Source organism: Triturus cristatus, chromosome 4_1 (assembly GCF_964204655.1).
Source record: "Triturus cristatus chromosome 4_1, aTriCri1.1, whole genome shotgun sequence".
Taxonomy (NCBI): domain Eukaryota; kingdom Metazoa; phylum Chordata; class Amphibia; order Caudata; family Salamandridae; genus Triturus; species Triturus cristatus.
This window is the reverse complement of record NC_140585.1, coordinates 496,554,425-496,574,178: the sequence shown is the minus strand read 5'-3', so window position 1 is coordinate 496,574,178 and position 19,754 is coordinate 496,554,425. Positions and strand designations below refer to the sequence as shown.

At 46.7% G+C, this 19,754-nt stretch overlaps 1 protein-coding gene across 2 annotated transcripts in view; it reads left to right on the top strand.

Moving 5' to 3' along the window:
* The first annotated feature begins 337 nt into the window (after positions 1-337).
* GYS2 (glycogen synthase 2) overlaps positions 338-19,754 on the top strand; it is a 528,148-nt gene continuing 508,731 nt past the window's right edge. For both annotated transcript variants that reach the window (XM_085652724.1, XM_085652725.1), the window contains exon 1: positions 338-721. In XM_085652724.1, coding sequence (XP_085508850.1) covers positions 601-721 — 121 coding nt within the window. In that variant the 5' untranslated portion in view covers positions 338-600. The remainder of the gene's footprint in view (positions 722-19,754) is intronic.

The following is a 19,754-nucleotide window of genomic DNA, read 5'->3' as shown; positions in this document are numbered from 1 at the left end:
TCGTTATTATGTACACACTCACCTGTTCACCTTTCCGTACAAGGTTAATACCAATCAGTGAAGAAGCACTTTCATTTCTAAAACCAACCCCAGACCTATTAGCTTTGACGACGTTAGGTTTAGGCTGAGAATTGTACATTTTGCTTGTATGACTAATAAACCCTGAATTGGATATAGCTTTTGACAGGTTGTTGTTTTCACTGAACCCCGGCATTATTTTTCTTCTGCTGTACTGTGGCTGATAAGTTTGAAGGTCCCAAAGGTCTGCTGGTTGTTGGCTCAGAGGGCGGAGACCCAACTCTCTATGTGAGAGCGACACACAACTGGCAAAGACACACAAACCTGCTGCCAAGCCAGCAGAAAAACTGATCTGCTCTATTTCTCTCACCCTAGCATGCTCCTTCGGATTTCGTTAAGCCAGTTTAGCGCTCGGTGTCAGACGGTTAAGTCCAATTAGCTTTGTGTTTTACTACAGAGGTTTCTCTTCTCTCTCTGCTCTTCAGATGTGTGGGGGAGAGCGCGCGCACTCTTCTCAAGGGCAGAGCTGGCTGACCAGAGCATTGCCGGGCCTCCTCCACAGGTGACAGGAAGTGAAGCAAAATGTCTCTCGTGCGCTCGCTCTCCGTGACCTCCCTGAACGGCCTTCCGCAATGGGAAGAAGACGACCTCCCCGTGGACGAGCTGCTGCTCTTTGAAGTTGCATGGGAAGTTACCAATAAAGGTTTGTGGAGCATTTTTACTATCTGTGGCTGTGGTATGCTTTAAAGGTAACAATGCAGAGCTCGTCTAGCTCCCAAGTCTATAGGTAAGTAACTCACTCAGCCCAGGTGTTTGTTGTTTTGCATTCTGGGGCTTGTAGTTCTGATTTTATAATGTTAGCAACATAAATACAAAACCCAGAATACTAAGGGCAAAAACTGGCCAAGCTCAGATACTCATGTACGCGACTTGGAACGTGAGAGCTCCATTTTAAGATGCATATGGAAGTCCTCCAAACTCCCTTAGACGAAGAGTGTCGAGTGCAGGTCCTGATCCATGCCAGATTGTCTAGACATCCATATAGGACACCTTTACACACAACGAGCCGTATTTAGTCTCCTCTTTCCAGACTATGAGCAATTTATTCAGGTTAATTCATAAGTAAGTCATGAGTATTTATTCACACAAACTCAAAACTACCCGTGTAAACCCGGGAATCTAAATGAAACTCACTTACGCAATGTAGTGCCATCCTGAGTATCTATCAAGTGTTCCATTCACCTTGCCCTATGTTCTACAGTCCCTAATCTGTGCTCATACCGCAACATTTTAAAATGGTAAGTCTTTAATAAATGTATCTCATTTTTACTTACTTCATTTTCAACCTGTATAAAATGTATACCGTGTAAACTTAATTAAAAGTTTAATTAGAAAAAGAAGAAAAGGAATCATCAATGCACCTGTGAATCGTCACAGTGTTAGTTAGCTCCGGTTTTCCTCAGAGCAGAAAACTAGTGAATAACAAGTCCTGTGGCAAATGTACCTGTACCACCAAACTTGAGAACTGAAAAACATGTTTGCTGACTTGAAAGTAAATTAAACAGGATCAAAGTAAATGGTTGATAAAGATCACGCGTGCAACCACTGGAAGTCTGTAAAAAGTTAACAAGCTGGAAAACTGCCTTTTTTACCCTGCCGCACTTACTATAACTTTCGATCGTTGTACAAACACTGGAGTGCTGTGTGCCTGAAAGGTTAACTGCAGGCCCAGCAGATGGCAGCAGAATGCAACAAAACACAAAGATGTAATGTTTATAGACGCGTCAAAACCATAGTCACGAAAAGCAAGAATTGCTTTTGCCAAGTAAACCAACCCATAGCTGATGGTGATCTGGTCTACTGCTTGCATTCATTCAGCCGACCTACATCTAAAAGGAGGATAAAGGGCCGCAGGAGTTCGTCTCCGAAACACATTTATGAAAATGACTTGCAGTCTCTCGCCAGCACTCTGAGTTTACATTGGAAGCCACCGTGAGGGCAAAGGTTCACTTCTGTTTGGACAGGAGACTAACGCGCAAGCGCTGCATGGCATGGACTGTGGCGTCCCCAGGGCTACACGTGCACTTTGCACTGCGTTGACCGATAGCATATCCCATCACATGTAAAAACGAATTTGGGCCTTTGCAAGTAAGAGACGTCATGGGTTACACAATGAGATCGCAGCAAACATCCATTTACTTCAATTTTCTTTAATATGCTTATTTTGCGTTGTGCATGTTTGAAGCACATAATCGATACATTCACCAACATCCATATGGAATTGATGCCGGCTTTCGCCGGAAATGTACAATGCTTGCCTACGTCATGGCTAGATTCATTGACTACAACAGAATAAGTAGAATTGGCCAGCTCACTGTGACAAATGTACTGGATGCACTAGTGCATATTGGTAGAGGGCCAGCAAAGAGTTGGTTAATTCTTCATGCAAGACACCTGTTTAAGAGAGGGGGAAACAACATGTGACCCAAAAGGTTTACTATAATTTTTGTTCACTTTACTCTCCACTTTCAGTATAACTTTAGCAGCGTTTTTTGAAACGCAGGAGCAGCAACATCGTTGTGGTGTCAGCAGGCCTTTAAGTGGAAGCTTTTTCAATATTATATATGTTACAGTCAAAGTGTGAAATCCCGGTATTGTATAGAATGCCTAGGTAATGTATAGAATGCCTGATGGTTTTCGGCAAACTACAAAATATAATTTTTTTGTGAAAATGTTACATACTTTTCCTAGGCATTCTATACAATTCCTCGGCATTATACAGAATGACCAGTACCATTTACGCAAAGTGTTAAAAGGCCACAAGATGAGATTCTTAGGCATTCGACAAAGTGTGAAATCCCGGTATTGTATAGAATGCCTAGGTAATGTATAGAATGCCTGATGGTTTAGAAGCAAACTAGGAAATATACGTTTTTGGTGAAAATGTTACATACTTTTCCTAGGCATTCTATACAATTCCTAGGCATTATACAGGATGACCAGTACCATTTACGCAAAGTGTTAAAAGGGCACAAGATGAGAAGCCTTTATTAATTAATACGCATTTGAAGCTGAAAGAACAAAACTACGAAATAAAACACAGGATATTCTTACCAGAAAACAATGAAAGCAAAACTGAGATTGAAGTACTTGCTACACTAAGAAAGGCCGGAGTAACACGTGGAATTGTACTCACTTTTATTCTTCACACAAAAACACCTTATATTTTGGCACTTTGATCTTGTACATACATTTCACGACTTAAAGAAGAATGCAAACAGAATATTGTTAACGGTAAAACACAAAGCAGAACTGACATGACCTACTTGTTGCAGCACAAAAACACCTTCTATTTTGGCACTTTGATCTTGTACATACATTTCACGACTTAAAGAAGAATGCGAACAGAATATTGTTACCGGTGAAACACAAAGCAGAACTGGCATGACCTACAGAATGCAAACAGAATATTCTTACCGGTAAAACAGAAAGCAGAACTGGCATGACCTACTTGTTGCAGCACAAAAACACCTTCTATTTTGGCACTTTGATCTTGTACATACATTTCATGACTTAAAGAAGAATGCAAATAGAATATTGTTACCGGTGAAACACATAGCAGAACTGGCATGACCTACTTGTTGCAGCAGGGAAGGCTAGAGTGACATTTTGAATTGCACTTAATTTTCTTTTTCACACAAAGGCACCTCATATTTTGGCATTTCGTCTTGCACATACACCTGACAAATCCTTGGCCGCTTCCTGTGGACTGGGAAGTAGCTGCAGATCAGAGAGGTATTTCATGGTCAGGAACGTCTTCAATTCTCATTAAGTTCTTTGGACATACGGTGAATTGTGATCTGGCATAGAGTTGCTTCAAGATTCCTTGTGCAGTTCCAAGTCGGTAAAAGCCATCTTCCGTCACGTTCATAACAACTGCCAAGAGATTGCGTGAGTCACCCCGCCCTTTGTCGACGTCGGGAATCAGAACTCGCACAGTGGCACCCAAAGGCACAGGAGGAATTTTTTTGTCAGAATCCCTTATCATTTTTTTGGCCTGAATCTCAAGGTTTGATTTCAATTCCATTTTACTTTGGATAGCTTTCTCAATATTGAAGCAAACATTGCACAAAATGCTAACCCCATAACCTTCTACTTCGTCGCCGTCATCGTCTTTAGGAGAATGTCCACAGATGGCATGAATGTTTCGGCCACACTTTCGACATGTATGAGCACCGCTGGTTTCTTTTAAGCAGACACAACAGATAGCGGAAGAAGAAGGATTTTCGGTAACCACGGAAATGGAAGGCTCTTCGATAACCATGGCTTCATCACTGTTTTGGTTTCCACCATCATGGATTGCATTCTCAACTATGTCTTCTGCAGGGAGCTGTGCCTCTTGCATTGATTCATCTCGTCTTTCTTCCTGCTGTTGTGTTGTTTGTACGCTCTCTATTATTTTTTCGAGCTCTTCCTCAGTCTCTACGTCTTGTAAAAGGTCGTCAGACAGGGACAACGTCGAGAGACCTACTCTAGCTTTGCAGCCGAACAGAGCTTCGTATGGTGACCTCTTAATCCCAGAATGAAAAGCTCTGTTCTTCATAAGTTGGACGAACCGCAATCCCTCACTCCAGCAGCTAGTTTTTTCATCTTGCATCCAAGCACACAGCATATTTTCAATGTCCTGATTAGCTCTTTCAATGGTCTCCTGACTTTGTGAGTGGCGCGGCTTACCATGGATGATCTTCAAGGTGGGCCAATACTCCTTTAGGCTTCTTACCACATTGTTTGCAAATTCCCTGCCGTTATCGGACTGTAGAATCGTTGGAGCACCAAGCAACGTAAATATGTCGACGAGCTTGTAGGCTACTTCCTCCGCTCTCTTTGATTTCAGAACCCTGAGAACTACAAACTTAGTGAGATGATCTTGGTACACCATTATAAACTTGTACTCTCTGTCAGGATGGGACTGAAAATCGATGAGATCGACCTGACAACAGGAGTTGAATTCAGAAAAAAACATTGGCTTGACCACAACACCTTTTTTAACACCTTTTTGCTTCTTCTGGCAAGGCTCACAAAGGTGAATGTACAGCTCAATATCATGACGGGTAATGTTCTTATACTTGGCTGAAAGTTCTTTCAACATCCTGTCCCGTCCTCCATGACCAATAGCCAAATGGGCCTTATGGAGTACGTCAAATAACTCGGAGTCCGCGACGTAAAACTGAATAGCACTCGTACCTTCTTTAATAGGATAGATCAACTTAGTCGTATTCTCGAGCATCATTACGTCATAGTGTTTCACCAGCCAATAGTCCCATGGTTCCTTCTTAATGGTCGTCTTAGCCTTTTTCACGTCGTCCACTAACTTTTGGTAACTGCTTTCGGTTAGGAAAACACAGTTTTTAGCAGCATTGGCTCTTACTTGAAATAATTCATTGCAGAACCGTCGTTGCATGTCAGCATGGCGTGATTCCTGTATTGGCAATACACTCCCTTCCGACATGGTGATACAAGAACCACGGGAAAGGATGATGGCAGAGCGTCTGTGGAAACTTAGCCGGATGCTATACACGACCTCTGACCCTGCTTGCAGGCAGGTCGCTCCCCACACCACCGCACGGCTGCCACCTGCTCTTTGCCTCGTTACTTGTTCTGTCTCTGCCCCTCGCTTGCTGGCAACTTGTGCTGTCTCTGCCCCTCGCTTGCTGGCAACTTGTGCTGTCTCTGCCCCTCGCTTGCTGATAACTTGTGCTGTCTCTGGGATTAGGTCTATTATATACTTTGCCGGCAGACAATCCGGCAAAGTATACAATGCCTAGGCAATGTATAAAATATCAATAATTTCATACTTTGACATTCGATTTTCAGGCATTCTATACATTACCTAGCCATTCTATAGAATGCCGAATTTCACACATTGCCGGGCGGGAATAAATTGGCGGGATTAGGCGTATTATATACTTTGCCGGCAGACAAACCGGCAAAGTATACAATGCCTAGGCAATGTATAAAATATCAATCATTTCATACTTTGATATTCGATTTTCAGGCATTTTCAGGCATTCTATACATTACCTAGGCATTCTATAGAATGCGGGATTTCACACTTTGACTGTAACATATACAAGCCAAAGTTGCTGCTTATTTATTTTATGCAACTAACAACCATTGACAAAGCCAATAGTCCAGACTTGTAGGTATGATGTTACTTGTTGTATCATATATCTGGATGCAAAGACAGAAACAGCACAGATTTTTAACTTACATGTTTTTAAGCCACGCCCTTAATTACATTGACCTCGCCGCTTTGAGAGACCCCCCACCCCCAGTTTTTTCACCCCACTTAAAACCCTGCTTAACACCATTCACCACCACAGCACTACCAATCATTATTCAACGGAACCCAATACCTCTGGACAAGTCCATTCTTACAGGTTAAATTAAATGATTTCAAATGCCAGAAGCTGAATCTTAAAAGAATGTACCCAATCCGTGTCAACCGTACAAGACATGTAAGGATAAATTCTGAAAATATACAGTTGTAAAATAGTGCATGTACATTTTATGATTGTGCATGTGGACATTGGAACAAACTGAAAACAAGCTATGGCAAAGCCAGTAGAACTTGTCTGTGACAGTGGGTGTCACCTATTAGCTTTGCAAATGCTTTTCTTCTCCAGATGGCTGTTATGGCAGCCCATGCACTGTGGTCATCTTGGCATTCTATTTCTTAAGTTTTATGAAAAAGTATTCTAAAGTGGCCAGCTTGCGTGGCCATACACGTGCATGCACAGATCACATATTGAAATGCTTTTTCTTAAAATGTTTTTTTCTTGAGCTTTATCAAAAACCATTCAAAGATGGGTGTCTCTTGGGAGCATGCGCAGAACTGGGGTGGTGTGGTGAGCAAAAGAATGATGGATAAAACCCAGATCCTTGTGACTGGGGGTGAATGTTTGCATTGCCCAGCATTCCGTCCATCAATTGTTTCTTTAGCATATGTCGCCCTAATTGGGAAGGGTATGCCCAGACGTGGGTCCCGTGCTCACTACACCACTGGATTCAAGCTAGCCTGGCTGATGAAGGGTGATGCTCTGAAACCGGTCCCAGGATGCTTGTTTCCGGTCCAGAGAGGACCTGGCTTGGCAGTTCAGGCTGGACTGTTCCTGCAAGGAACAGGGTCAAGACTGATTTGCATACAGCTGGGTCCAAACTGGGGTGGTGTGGTGAGCAAAAGAATGATGGATTAAACCCAGATCCTTGCGACTGAGGGTGAATGTTTGCATTGCCCAGCATTCCGTCCATCAATTGTTTCTTTAGCATGCACAGACAGCCATCTTGGAAAAGTTTATTATAAAGATTAAGCAAAAGCAGCCAAAGATAGCAGTCGGGCCTGTAATGTGCTGCATTACTGGCGCACATCAAACAGTGCATTAGGAGCAAGCAGTTACTCATGGGAACTAATTGCAAAATGAAAAGAGTGAGTGGGGCAAGAAAAGAGGGGGAGAAAACAGAACAAGGAGTGCGAGAGAGCCAGAAAATATTCCTTATTCATTTCTGTGCACGTTCCTCATGTCAATAGAGGAATGAAACAACTAATCCAGTCAAACACAGTGACACTGAAATGCTCCTTGGATGAGGCAAATGCAGGAATAGAAAGGAAACTCACCAGAACAGTGCAACTGTGATAAAGAAGAAAACCATCAACTATTGAGCCAGCGTCTGACCCAAAACTCAGTCTTAAAACTATATTTGATACAGTGGGCCTGTTTCCAACAGCTAATGCTGACTAAGCGAGACCTAAAAATGGAATTCATAAGTAACTTGCACGGAGTGCTGTATTAGGTTTTTTTAGGGAACGAAACAAAAATGTGATGCGCCACATTTTTTCCAAGAGCCTTCTTCTGAAGCTCCGCCTTTCTGTCTGCCTTCCTGTTCTATTTACAAATACCTTCTCCCCCAGTACGCAAACTGTTTGAGTAAAGTACTATATATCAAATGGGATGGACTGTCCAACTTCTATGGAATCTCTCTCTTATTTGAAAGCATCTATTTCAATATTCCCAAATCTGGTTTTTTTTGTTGGCAAAATTAGAATCTTCATATATATTTGCTACTTTCGTTCTTTTAGGTAATCTATGGTAACCTTTTGGCCACTCATACCTCCTTACCCTCCTGCTTGTTCATGTCAGGTGATGGATGATGAATACAAAGCTCTCCACTCCACTCCTCATAGGGCCCAGACTCAGAAGTCCCTGCAGGAAGAATTTGCAATTGCCCAAATGTGATGGTGGGGTTGGTCTTCCAAATTAACAAAAATATCATTTTGCATTCATTGTGACACAATGTTCCTTATGGTTCCATGTTATTTCTCCTTCCAATGCACCTAAATGGCTTATCCTGGAGAAAAATATGTTGGCTCCATATCCATTACCTGCGTTCCTTACCATGGCAAATGGCTCCTTTGGGAAACGTTCCCTCATTAGTGCAAACTCTAAACTTGCCCTTTTATCATTTGATAATAGCTTTTCTATTCCCATAGTTTCCACTAAAAAAGTTTCTCTTTGGTTCAATCCCAAACTCCAATATCATAAACATATTCCTTTCTGGAATTAATGGATTACTGCTGGCATTTTCTTTGTTGCTGATATATCTCAATATGATATGTTTTACACATTTGATGTTATTCAAGCTAAATACAACCTACCTTTATCTGAGTTGTCCAAATATACGTTGCTATGTAATACTGTTCTTAATGCCTACCTGCAACTACTTTCTATGTCTCAGTCCTCTTGTTTCGAGTTTTGTATTTCTGTGTTCAGTCGCTCAGAAATATAGCCTCTAAAGTATATAAAAAACTTGCTAATCCTAATTCCTCCTTCACACATCTTAATCAAAAATGGTCACCACACATAAATCTTCAATCCCCTACCGTATCCTGGAAGGATATTTGGAAGTCCAACACGGCTAGTTATCTCCCGGCTACTCTCATACAAACTAATATTTATCTACTTTACCAATACTTTTGGTCTCCAGACAAAATATTTAAAGCTAAACTTCTAGATACTCCAAACTGTTGGCATTGTCATTCTACAACTGGTGATTTACAACATTTACTTTTCAATTGTTCTATTATTTTATAAATTCTTATCAGACATATGGAATAATATAACCCGGATCCTTAAGATCCAAACAACTCTATCTTTTCATATTCTAATCCTAAAATCCTCTCTCTTTAAATCTACATTATCCCCTATGGATTGTAAATTGTTTGATTTCTTTATTTCTACAGCAATCAAATCTATTACTTGTAATTGGAAAAACGCTACATTACTTTCAGTTAGTGCATGGTGGGAATGGATTCTTTTTCTTAGATGTGGGCAATGTTCATTTCTACGTTCTCCTAATAATTAATCTCCTTCCAGGTCTAACATGTGATCCAGTCTTGGTTCCTATTTCATTGCATGTTGTACAATATAAAGCGTATATTTGAATCCTTATCAGTCAATCTAAGTTCAATGTAGCCCTTTTTTTGTTTATATTATCATTTATATCTCTTATGTATATATTAGTTTTTTTATAGGTATTTAATTTAGATGCTAATGGATGTTTATATTCCATGTATTTACAATATGTTCCTATACCTTAATGTTCGGTATTATTCTTTGTATTGTGTATTGTAAGTCCCTGCAGAGGGCTACAGTCAGTAAATCCAGGCCAAAACCTCACCGCCCCTGGCAATGAGAGGCCCAAGCTGGCAACATCCCAGTGCCTCACTGTGACTTGAATGAATAACACCAGGGTGAGGATCCAGACGGGAAGCCCGCTCTTTTTAGAGCTGAGGAACCCAGCTACAAGCAGCAGACCGCCGCCTCATGGTCCTCACAAATGAGGGTTACAGGGTTGAAAGGAGGCCAGAACAAACTGTAATTAAGACAGAGAACCACCAAGATTGGATTCCATTAAACATAAAGTCCCCCAACATTGCGAACAGGGCAGAGCCTGAATAACACTGATGGAAACAGGCTGGCATCACAATCCCCCAGTCACTAAAATTGAGAATGACTGTCACTATGAGCAAAGCAAACCCAAACAACTAATGGCAACAACTGAGAACACTACTATGATTGAAACTAGGGCCACGTGCTTCGAAGTCATGCCATTTGAGGGCCCAAGCTGGACAGAACCCCCCACTCTATAAAATGAGCTTAATTTATCAGAAGTGGTATACTTATTGAGACTCAATGTATTTTCCTGTGGTCCCATCCTTGTGCACTATGCCACTGCTCGGCATAAACAACACCAAAACAGTCTTTATTATTCGGGATGGGTGTGCCCCACCAGTCACAAATCTGCCCTCCTGTTTCTGATTCGCTGTGTGAGCAGTTGTCTTCCTTCTTTCTGAATATTGAAAAGATTCACTCCTCTTTTACATTTCCCCTTCAGATTGATAGCGAGGCCACTTCCCATCACCCCGAGTATTCTCCTGAGGATCCTACCTTGAATTCCTCTGATGCCTCGTCAAACTGAAATTATTAAGATCCGGCGCCATACTTAAGCTGGCCGCTAATATCATTGCCACCTTACCTACATTCTCGAAACCGACAATTGTCATCCCTTTACTCAATATAAAATAATATTGATCGAACCACTTTTTCTAATTAGTGGCTCATCTCCTAATGTGATCACAACAGCTGCAAATTATGCAGACATACTCTCTCTCTCTTGATAACTTTATTTCGGTCAAAGACCATAAAAGTGCAAATAAAATACATACAGAGCACAAAAGATTAAAACAATACAAAACAACAATTGTTAAGAACAAGAATTAAACTCAAAATTTATCAGAAGAAAAAATAAAAACAACCATACTCAATCACATATGTTATACAAAGATTTGCCTTCTGCGCCACATGCCATGTAGGAAGCAGGATACAGAAAAGACAACAAGGGGATGAGTATCGAAAGTCAAGACCCGACTGGCCTGCGCACAATGACGAAATCCAAAGTTCCTACATTGTGGGATTAACCAACATTTCCTTATTTTAACATATGCAGGACAAAAAAACATAACGTGGGGAACGTCTTCACTTTTATGGTTACATACAGGGCAAGCTTCCCCATCGGATTTGGACCATTTAGAGGTAAAATACCTAATGGGCAGGCTGCCATACCTTAGTTGGAGATACAACTTCCTCGCTAGGGGAGGTTGTATTGCATCTAGGAATTCCTCGAATCGGAGTTCCATTTTTACTAGGAGGAACTCAGCGGACAGCCTGCCCAGGGTTACCGATGTCTGCAGGGCTAACAGATTCTGCCTCCTCAACTGGGTTTGTAATTCCAATTTCAGCAACCCCGGACAAGACAACTCAGGTGTCTCCCAAAGTTGTGGGATACCTACCCGCTTACTAAGAGCCCTAATATGGAGCAACCATGGGATGTTTTTACTTTTTAGCAAGGGCCAAATCTCCAAAAAATCTGCTCTATAGGGGTCCAATTCAGGGACAGACCACAGCCTCTTCCAATAGAGCATAGGTCGTGCAGCTACAAGCTCCTCTATCGACTCCAGCCCCAGATCGAATCGCAGAGGAATGAGTGGTGTGCTTAGAGGTAATCCTACCAAATTCCTCATAAAATTCTGCTCCACCCTCAATAGATTAGATGTATTTTTATGGTCCCAAAATTCAGCGCCGTAGATTGAGGCCATTCTAGATTGAAGTCGATAGATTTCAAGGGCCGGGGCAACCGGTTTAAGATCAGATATTCTACGAACTTTGCTAATGCCCCCAATTATTTGTGTTAGTTTGAGGGCCGATTTGGAAATTTGAAAGCCCCAATCAAAATTCTCCGTTATGGTTATGCCAAGGTAAACAAAGGTTTTGACCCTCTCCAGGGAAATACCATTGAGGACAGGGTTCGGGCGTGTTTGCCTCGGGGGATTGAAGATCATAAACTTAGTTTTATCCAAGTTAATCTCCAATCCCTGCAAAGCACAGAACGCCGCGAAGCCGTCCAGAATACGCTGAATGCCCGATGATGTTTTGGATAACAACAGAGTGTCATCCGCAAACATCAGAGCGGGCACTCTCCCGGTCGCTAGTCTAGGAGCATCATTTTCTATTATACCAGACAAATGATCTACAAGACCATTGATATACAGACTAAATAGTGTTGGGGCCAAAACGCAACCCTGGCGTACTCCCTTCAGAACAGGGAAACGTTTTGAAAGGTCCCCATGCCTCCCACACCTAACCCGGGCATAATTACCAGTATGTAGTCTAATTAGTACGGCCAAGAGGTAGGGTGGGAGACCCAGATCTGTCAGGACCTTCCATAGCTTATCCCTGGGCACAAGATCGAAAGCAGCCCGCAGGTCAACAAAGACAAGGTAGAGGCTGCCACCCTCCACACTTGCCGTTTTCCAAAATAAAACCTGCAGGCGAAATATTTGGTCCAGGGTGGAAATGCCTGACCTAAAACCAGCCTGGAGGATTGTCAATACTTCATTCTCCTCCATCCAACCCAAAATCCGATCCAGAATAATCCTGCCCAAATAGTTTTTGAGTTGTATCTATAAGGCTAATGGGCCTATAGTTGGATCGGGATAACGGACAACCTTTCTTATAAATGGGAACGATCTCAGCTCCGAGCCATGTCCCCGGCAAATCAGTCCCCGATAGAATCTCATTGAACAAGACAACCAAATATGGGGCCCATATTTTGGGCTGGGTACGAAATCGGTCTCCTGGCAGTTTGTCCAAACCAGGGGCCTTATTGGGAGATAACCTTCCTATTTCTAACTCAACCTCCTTCAGGGTAATAACCTCGTGCCATTGAAGATGGCACACTTCCCCAACCTCATTATGTTCCCTCCTCCGCCGGCCGCCCAAGGCCCCCACCAATCGATACTCATGGCGGGAGCCCGGGGAGGCCGGCGGGTGAGGCACCCCGTCCTCCCCATGTTACAAAACAGCCAACCCCATCAATCCTGATTCCTTAGGAAGTTTACTACTTGGGTCTGGTATAATCTCTAATTCGACGCTAGCATATAGAGCTTCAAAGTGTGCCTCCCAAACTGTGGATGCTATATTAGGGGCGCATACCCGGTCGCCCCCGCTAGTGCCTGTAGCAACAATGGCCCAAAAGGCAGACATACTTGGCCCTGCTGAGGGGTCCTCCTCCCAGTCATGGGCTGGAACCCACGCTGGCCACAGCCTTGGACTATGTGCCAGGGAATCCTGAGGCTGCTTGGCTTCTGGCTTCACTCCTCAAACTTTCCATGTCATTCCAGCACTCTCCCGTCCCATATGAGGTCATATTTGGCAGCAGACGGATGGAGAGAGTAGGGGGCGCCACTTGTGGGGGTTTCCTTTGCCTCCTTCATCTTGGAGAACAGACTTGCTGTACATCTGACCCTTCCTGCGGATCCCTTGTCTTTCCTCAGTCAGACTTTATTTAACACCCACCTGACCCTGCAGGGCAAGTTAATGAAGATGGTTGACTTTCAATTTTATGCCTATCCGATGACACTTAGCTTGTTTTAGTGACAGATGACAATCCTGCATCTCAACCACAGAATTTCCAACCGTGTTTTATTGCCTCTTCTCAGTGGATCCATGAGACTCACCTCATGCTTATAAGGAGGAGTATAAAATCCCTCTTATATGTGGAATTATTTCCTTTGTGTACTTTTAATGCTGATCTCAATGTTTTTGTGAGTCAGCCTTCTCCGGGTTGTGCTGAATTTTTACTAAAAGCATGCCCATGTCATTATACTTTACAATTGCAAGAAATTTGCTTATGTAATATTCTTCGGAGAAACTTAAAATGTATTTAGAAAACAGGCAGTAACATGATTGCTACAAAAAACAGTGAAATGTTCTGATTTCCCTGACTTTTAATTTCCCATTTCCTTTACTGAATTGCCACACGCGATCATCCAGGTTAAAGAGAAGTCTCATAGTGGCAGACATTTTCTGTCTTTGGGCCAGATCACAATAGACAATTTCATGGGCTTGATCAGGTGTTCCGTAGACACTTTTCCATGGCACATTAACAAAACAAAGCACCCCCTCACATTGTGTCCCATGAATTCTTAAATAAACACTCCAATCTTTGTTTTTATGTCATTCCTGCTCGAGGTGAAAAGCAAACATTGCGGGGCAGCAACTCTACCCCCTAATAGGTTCAAGCGATCCATCTTGCCTGTCAGGGTCTTACAGAATGTCTTAAGAAGAGTACCCCAATCTTATCACAACCAGCCTTGATGCATGTTGAGTTGGTTACTTAATTCCTTGACAACCAGCCCTGCCATATTTCACTTCATCTAGTTCAGATGTAGGTAAATTAATCTAAACCAGCAACCATTGGCATTTTTAGGAACCTGCACTGGCAGGTGTAATATCCAGGTCCCCGGACGTGCAGCTTTGCAAGTGTTTGCTATGATTAGATGTATGACTGATTTATTCGCCTGAATTTAGAATTGTTGGAGATGAATAATGTGCAAGTAGCTGCTGATTGTATCAGTCATAGGAAGGATAATGCAATCTCAGGTAGTTATTGTCTGGGTGGAGTTAAAGGTCTTTAGAGAACCCAAGAGCCCTCTCCACCCTCATCAATTATTGTCATGGAGTCCCTGCTTTTTGGATAATAGTACTGTTATATGAGACACGCTCACCTTATAGGGTTCAGTTGCCAAATCTATCTATCAGTAGATGATGTGTTTTTATGCTGCTGTATTGATGGAAAGTTACATGGAACATATCTGATGCATTATTCTTTGTAATTGTTTATCCTGATTTTTGTTTTGTGAAGTGCAGTGGAGGGAATGGTTGCTTTTGAGGTTCATAACAAAGAATGTTCACAGAGTTGTCTCACAATTTGAACATTTTGGTAATGGTAGTATATTCGTTTTACGCGTTGGGAGAATTTTAAGGTGGTTCTATTATGTGAAAAATGTTGCTTCCATGTTGGAATGTGATGCAACATCTTTGAGATGGTTCTTCATGGAAAGACGGATAGTGATCCAGAAAGTGAAAATGACAAACATTTTCTCTAAATCCATGAAAATCAGCCTCTGCCATTCCAGAAAACCTAAAGAGCTAGCATTCTATATACAGAACAAAAGCGAGGCACACCTGAGAGTCATGGTGCTAGAATTTGAGAAGTTGCATATTATGGGCCCGATTCACAGAACTAACTTAAGACAAAATCCTAAACTTACTACCATTTTGGTATTCACAGAAGGCACTTAGGCGTGGCTTGGATGCCGAAGGGAATGGCGGCGTGAGCTCTGAGCTCCGCTCCCGATCCCCGTCATAATCCTGAAAAGAGCACGGAATGCAGCGCTCACCAGGCCCCTGTAGCAGCACTAGGTGCGAGGCGGGTGGCAGTGACCCGCGGGACGCCATCTGGTGCCGATCCGGAGGCGAACGACCGGAGCTGGCAAGTGCCGACCTGGCGAGCGACGGAGCCCAAAATGGCGGCCGTGACTCCGGACCTGAGCAGCTAGCGGCGGACGAGATCGCGACGACCCGGTAGGGCCGGAGGCGGCGCGAGGAAGACCCACCCGGGCTGGCCCTGACTGCGAGAGGTAGCTTGGGGGCTGCGACCCTGGGCCCCGCTGGCGAGCGCTGAGCGGGCGGCAGATCGGCCGTCTCGGGGAGAGGAGCGAGGATTGCCCCGGCGAACGCCCTGAGAGCCGTGACCTACCGGTGTGGCGGATTGAGGACGAAGAGGCTGCCCCCAAGTGAGAGCGAGGATTGGCATACCCCGCCTGTGGCCCCGGGGACGGATTGCCGGCCTGGACGGCCCGCGCCGAAACTGCGGGCCCGCGCTCTAAGCAGCGGAGGCGCCGGTGGAGCTGGCGAGAGGGGGCTGGCGATTGAGTGGCAGAGGAGGCGGCCGGAGCCTATGAAGGCGCGCCGAAGGTGAGAGACCGGGGGCCTCCAACGCCGAGTTCCCTTGCGCTGGGGGGATCCTGAGGCCCGGAGGAGGGTGCTACCAGCTGGCAGCTTGAGGGGAGACGCGCCCTGGAAGGCACTGACGCTGCTGCGGCCCCTGGACCGGCGCGAAAGTGGCTGAGGACGGTGGCGAGGGGGGGGTGCCGGATTGCGCCTCCTGTGAGTGGCGGGGCCCCCGGCGACTGCGGAGGAGGTCAGCCGAACGGCGCCGAGCGCCCTAGTGGTGGAGTACTGCGCCCCGCGGCCGTGAGGAGCCAGTGAGCTGCGACGGGGGCAGCGGCCACACGGAGCGAAGGAAGAGACGCTTACCGGAGAGCGGCCCCTGAGGGGGAAAGTGGGGCTGAGCTGCATTGGCCCACGTGCTTGAGTGGTACCCAGCGTGGGGACGCTGGCGGTCGGATGGCGCAGCGGCGGTGCCCCTGGAACCAGAACGAGCCTGCAGGAGGGCGGCGAGCGCCCGCGGGCCCCCTGGAGCGCATAGAGGGAGACCTACCTGGAGAAGGCACCCCACTGGGAGAGAACTGCGACTGGCGGAAGACCCTGCGCCATGGGAAAGCCAAAGGTTAAAGGCGGAGACGCAGTACCTGAATCGGAGGCGAGAGATGGGACCACCCAGAGCCCTGCGGACCTACAGCAGATGCGCGATTGCATCCTGGAGGCCATAGCGGCCACAAAAGACGCCTTGCAACAGGACATAGCTCAAGTGGCATCTGGCTTGGGAATCCTGCGAGCTGACCACGGCAAGCTGAGGGACAGGGTCGCGGCCGTGGAAGATACACTACAGGAGCTGGTGCCGGCGCACAAATCTGTGGAGGGGAGGCTGGTACAGGCGATGGACCGCATACAAGTCCTGGAGCGGCGGGCGGAGGAAGCGGAAAACCGCAGCAGGCGTAACAACGTTCGCCTGGTGGGCTTGCCAGAGAAAACAGAAGGGGATGACATGGTGCAATACCTGGACGCCTGGCTGCGAACGGAGGTGGCTCCGGACGGACTCTCGCCCTTCTTCACGCTGGAGCGGGCGCACCGGGTGCCGGCCAGACCCCCCAGACCAGGCCAACCACCGCGCCCAGTGGTGATAAAGCTGCTGCATTATAAAGACAGGGACTGGCTGCTGCAGCGGGCACGGGATGTGGGACCATTCCGAGTGGCTAACAGCAACGTTACACTATTCCCGGATTATACCTTTGAGACTCAGAAGCTGCGCGCCTCCTTTTTGCTGCTCAAGCGTGAGCTGCGCGCAGAGGGGATCCAGTACTCGCTCCTTTTCCCGGCCAAATTGCGAGTGGTGGTCGACAATAAGACGGTGTTTTTCCCCACAGCGGAAGACGCCTGGGCGTGGTGGGAAGAGTACAAGGCGAGAACGGACGGTGCGAAATCCCGAGTGGCGGAGGAGCAACGGTTCCAACCCGTGCGGAAATCGCGGAGGCTCCGGCAGAGGAAGCGGAGAGATGGACGGCCCACGGTCTCGCAAACTGAGGAAGAGAGGAAGGCGGCCCTGCAGGCGGTGGTGGACTTGTCGGGAACGGCAGCGACCCAGTCGACCCGCGGGTCGGGCTCGGAAAGCCGTGTTACTAGCTCGGAATCTGACCTATCGGAACTTACTGGGGCCAAGGGCCCGGTGGTGACTCCGCAGACCTCGGGAGAAATAGTGGAAGGCTGAAGGAGAGACCCTCCCGCACGGCTGGGGTGAAGGGGTCGGAAGGTCCGGCTGCTCCTGAGGAGGAATCCGGCTGCCGCAATGTCTGGATTCTTGTGAGTGACACTGGGGGGATTGGGGGCGGGGGGACGGGATTGTGGCTGCCGCCCTTGGTGCCGGGTCGCACCTTAGAGGCCCTTAAGGCCGCCACAGTGTCGACTGCGGCTTCGGTGGGCGGTCGAGCGAGGTTGCTCTTCCTTACAGTTTGGATGGGAGCTGCTTTTTTGAAGTTAGGTCCTGTTCTGGGGGGGGTGGGGCCGAGAGTAGTTGGGGGGACTCGAGGCGGGGGAGTTGGTGGGGGGGTTAGGGGTTCTTTCAGGGGAGGGAGGGATAGTGCTACGGACTGCGACTGGACTTGGAGGGGCATGGCACCCTGGCTCTGGACATGGGACTATGGTTAATACTGGGATGGTGAAATGTGTGACATGGAATGTACGGGGGCTGCACACAATGGCACGGAGACATAAGATTCACGCTTACTTGCTGCGCAGGGGTGTTCAGATTGCGTTCTTGCAGGAGACGCACTTAACAAAGCAAGAGGGCGTGGCGCTGCAGCGTAGGTGGCGAGGACAGTTATTTAATACCACGTACTCCGCTTTTGCGAGGGGCACTCTGATTTGGATTCGAGCGGGGACCCCCTTCCAGGTCACTAGGCACACGATAGACCCTGAGGGCAGATATGTGGCGGTTGAGCGTAAACTTAGGGGCCGAGACATAGTGCTATGCAGCGTATATGTACCTAATGTGGATCAGGGGCCATACTTTGCGAGGCTCTCTGGAGTGCTGGCCAGCTACCTAACGGGTCCTATCCTACTGGGGGGAGACTTTAATTCAATAGCGGACCCCGTGCTGGATAGATCCCACCCGCCCCTAGAGACATCCCCGGTGCACCGGCTAGCGAAGCGCAGGCTTGAATGGCAGGGGAGGTGGGGCCTGGAGGATGCCTGGAGGGCGCAGCACCCAACACTGAGGGACTACTCCTATTATTCGTCACTGCATGACCTCCATGTTAGGCTGGACACCTTTTTGGGATCCCCAACTGTACTACAATCCGTTGCACACGCAGAATATTTAAACCGAACACTCTCCGATCATAACCCCTTGCTACTGACGCTAGACTGGATGACCGAGATTTCGAGGGTCCCGACATGGCAGCTAAGGCCTGAAACACTGGACGACCCGCCTTACCGGGCGGCACTGGATGACAGGATTACCCACTACTTTAATGAGAACACTGGGTCCATGGCGCTTAGAGCAACGGAGTGGGATGCTTTCAAAGTCGCTGTTAGAGGGCATTGCATAGGGAAATATGCCGGGGTGAGGCGAACTCTGTTGGAGGACTTGGACAAGGCGGAGGGAACGTTGAGGGCGGCGGAGATGGCGCGGCCTGGCCATCCCGAGCTCCAGGAAGCGGTGAGTGAGGCGAGGGAGGCGGTGGCGGTCGAGGTGGAGAGGCTCCGCAGCTTCGACTATAAGAACTACGTGGTGAGGGCGCACGCGGAGGGGGACAAGGCGGGAACACTGCTTGCTTGGCTGGCCAACCCCAACAAACGTAGTCAACCGATCGTGGCCTTAGACAGGGAGGGAGGCGGAGTGGTCACGGCCCAGATGGATATATTGGAGAGGTTCGGCTCGTACTACGAGACACTCTACAAAAGCGTGCCGGAGGGACGGGAAGAGGACATCGACGATTTTCTAGAAGGATTACAACTGCCGCGCCTTGACCGGGAAGACGCAGAGGCCCTAGGCGGCGATATTGACCTCGGGGAAATCAGAGGGGCAGTGAACCGGATGGCCCGCAACAAAACCCCGGGCCTAGACGGCCTGCCAATAGAATTTTATGATAGATACTTGGACAAGCTGGCCCCGCGGCTTCAGGAGGTTTATAAGGAGGCCAAGTCGAGGGGTAGGCTGCCCCAATCTATGTGTGAGGCCCTGATGATCCCACTGCTGAAGCCGGGAAGGGAAGGACAAGACCCCGCTTCTTATAGGCCATTGTCGATGTTGACGACGGACTATAAAATACTGAGCACTATACTGGCGGCTAGGTTGTTGAGGCACATGCCGAGACT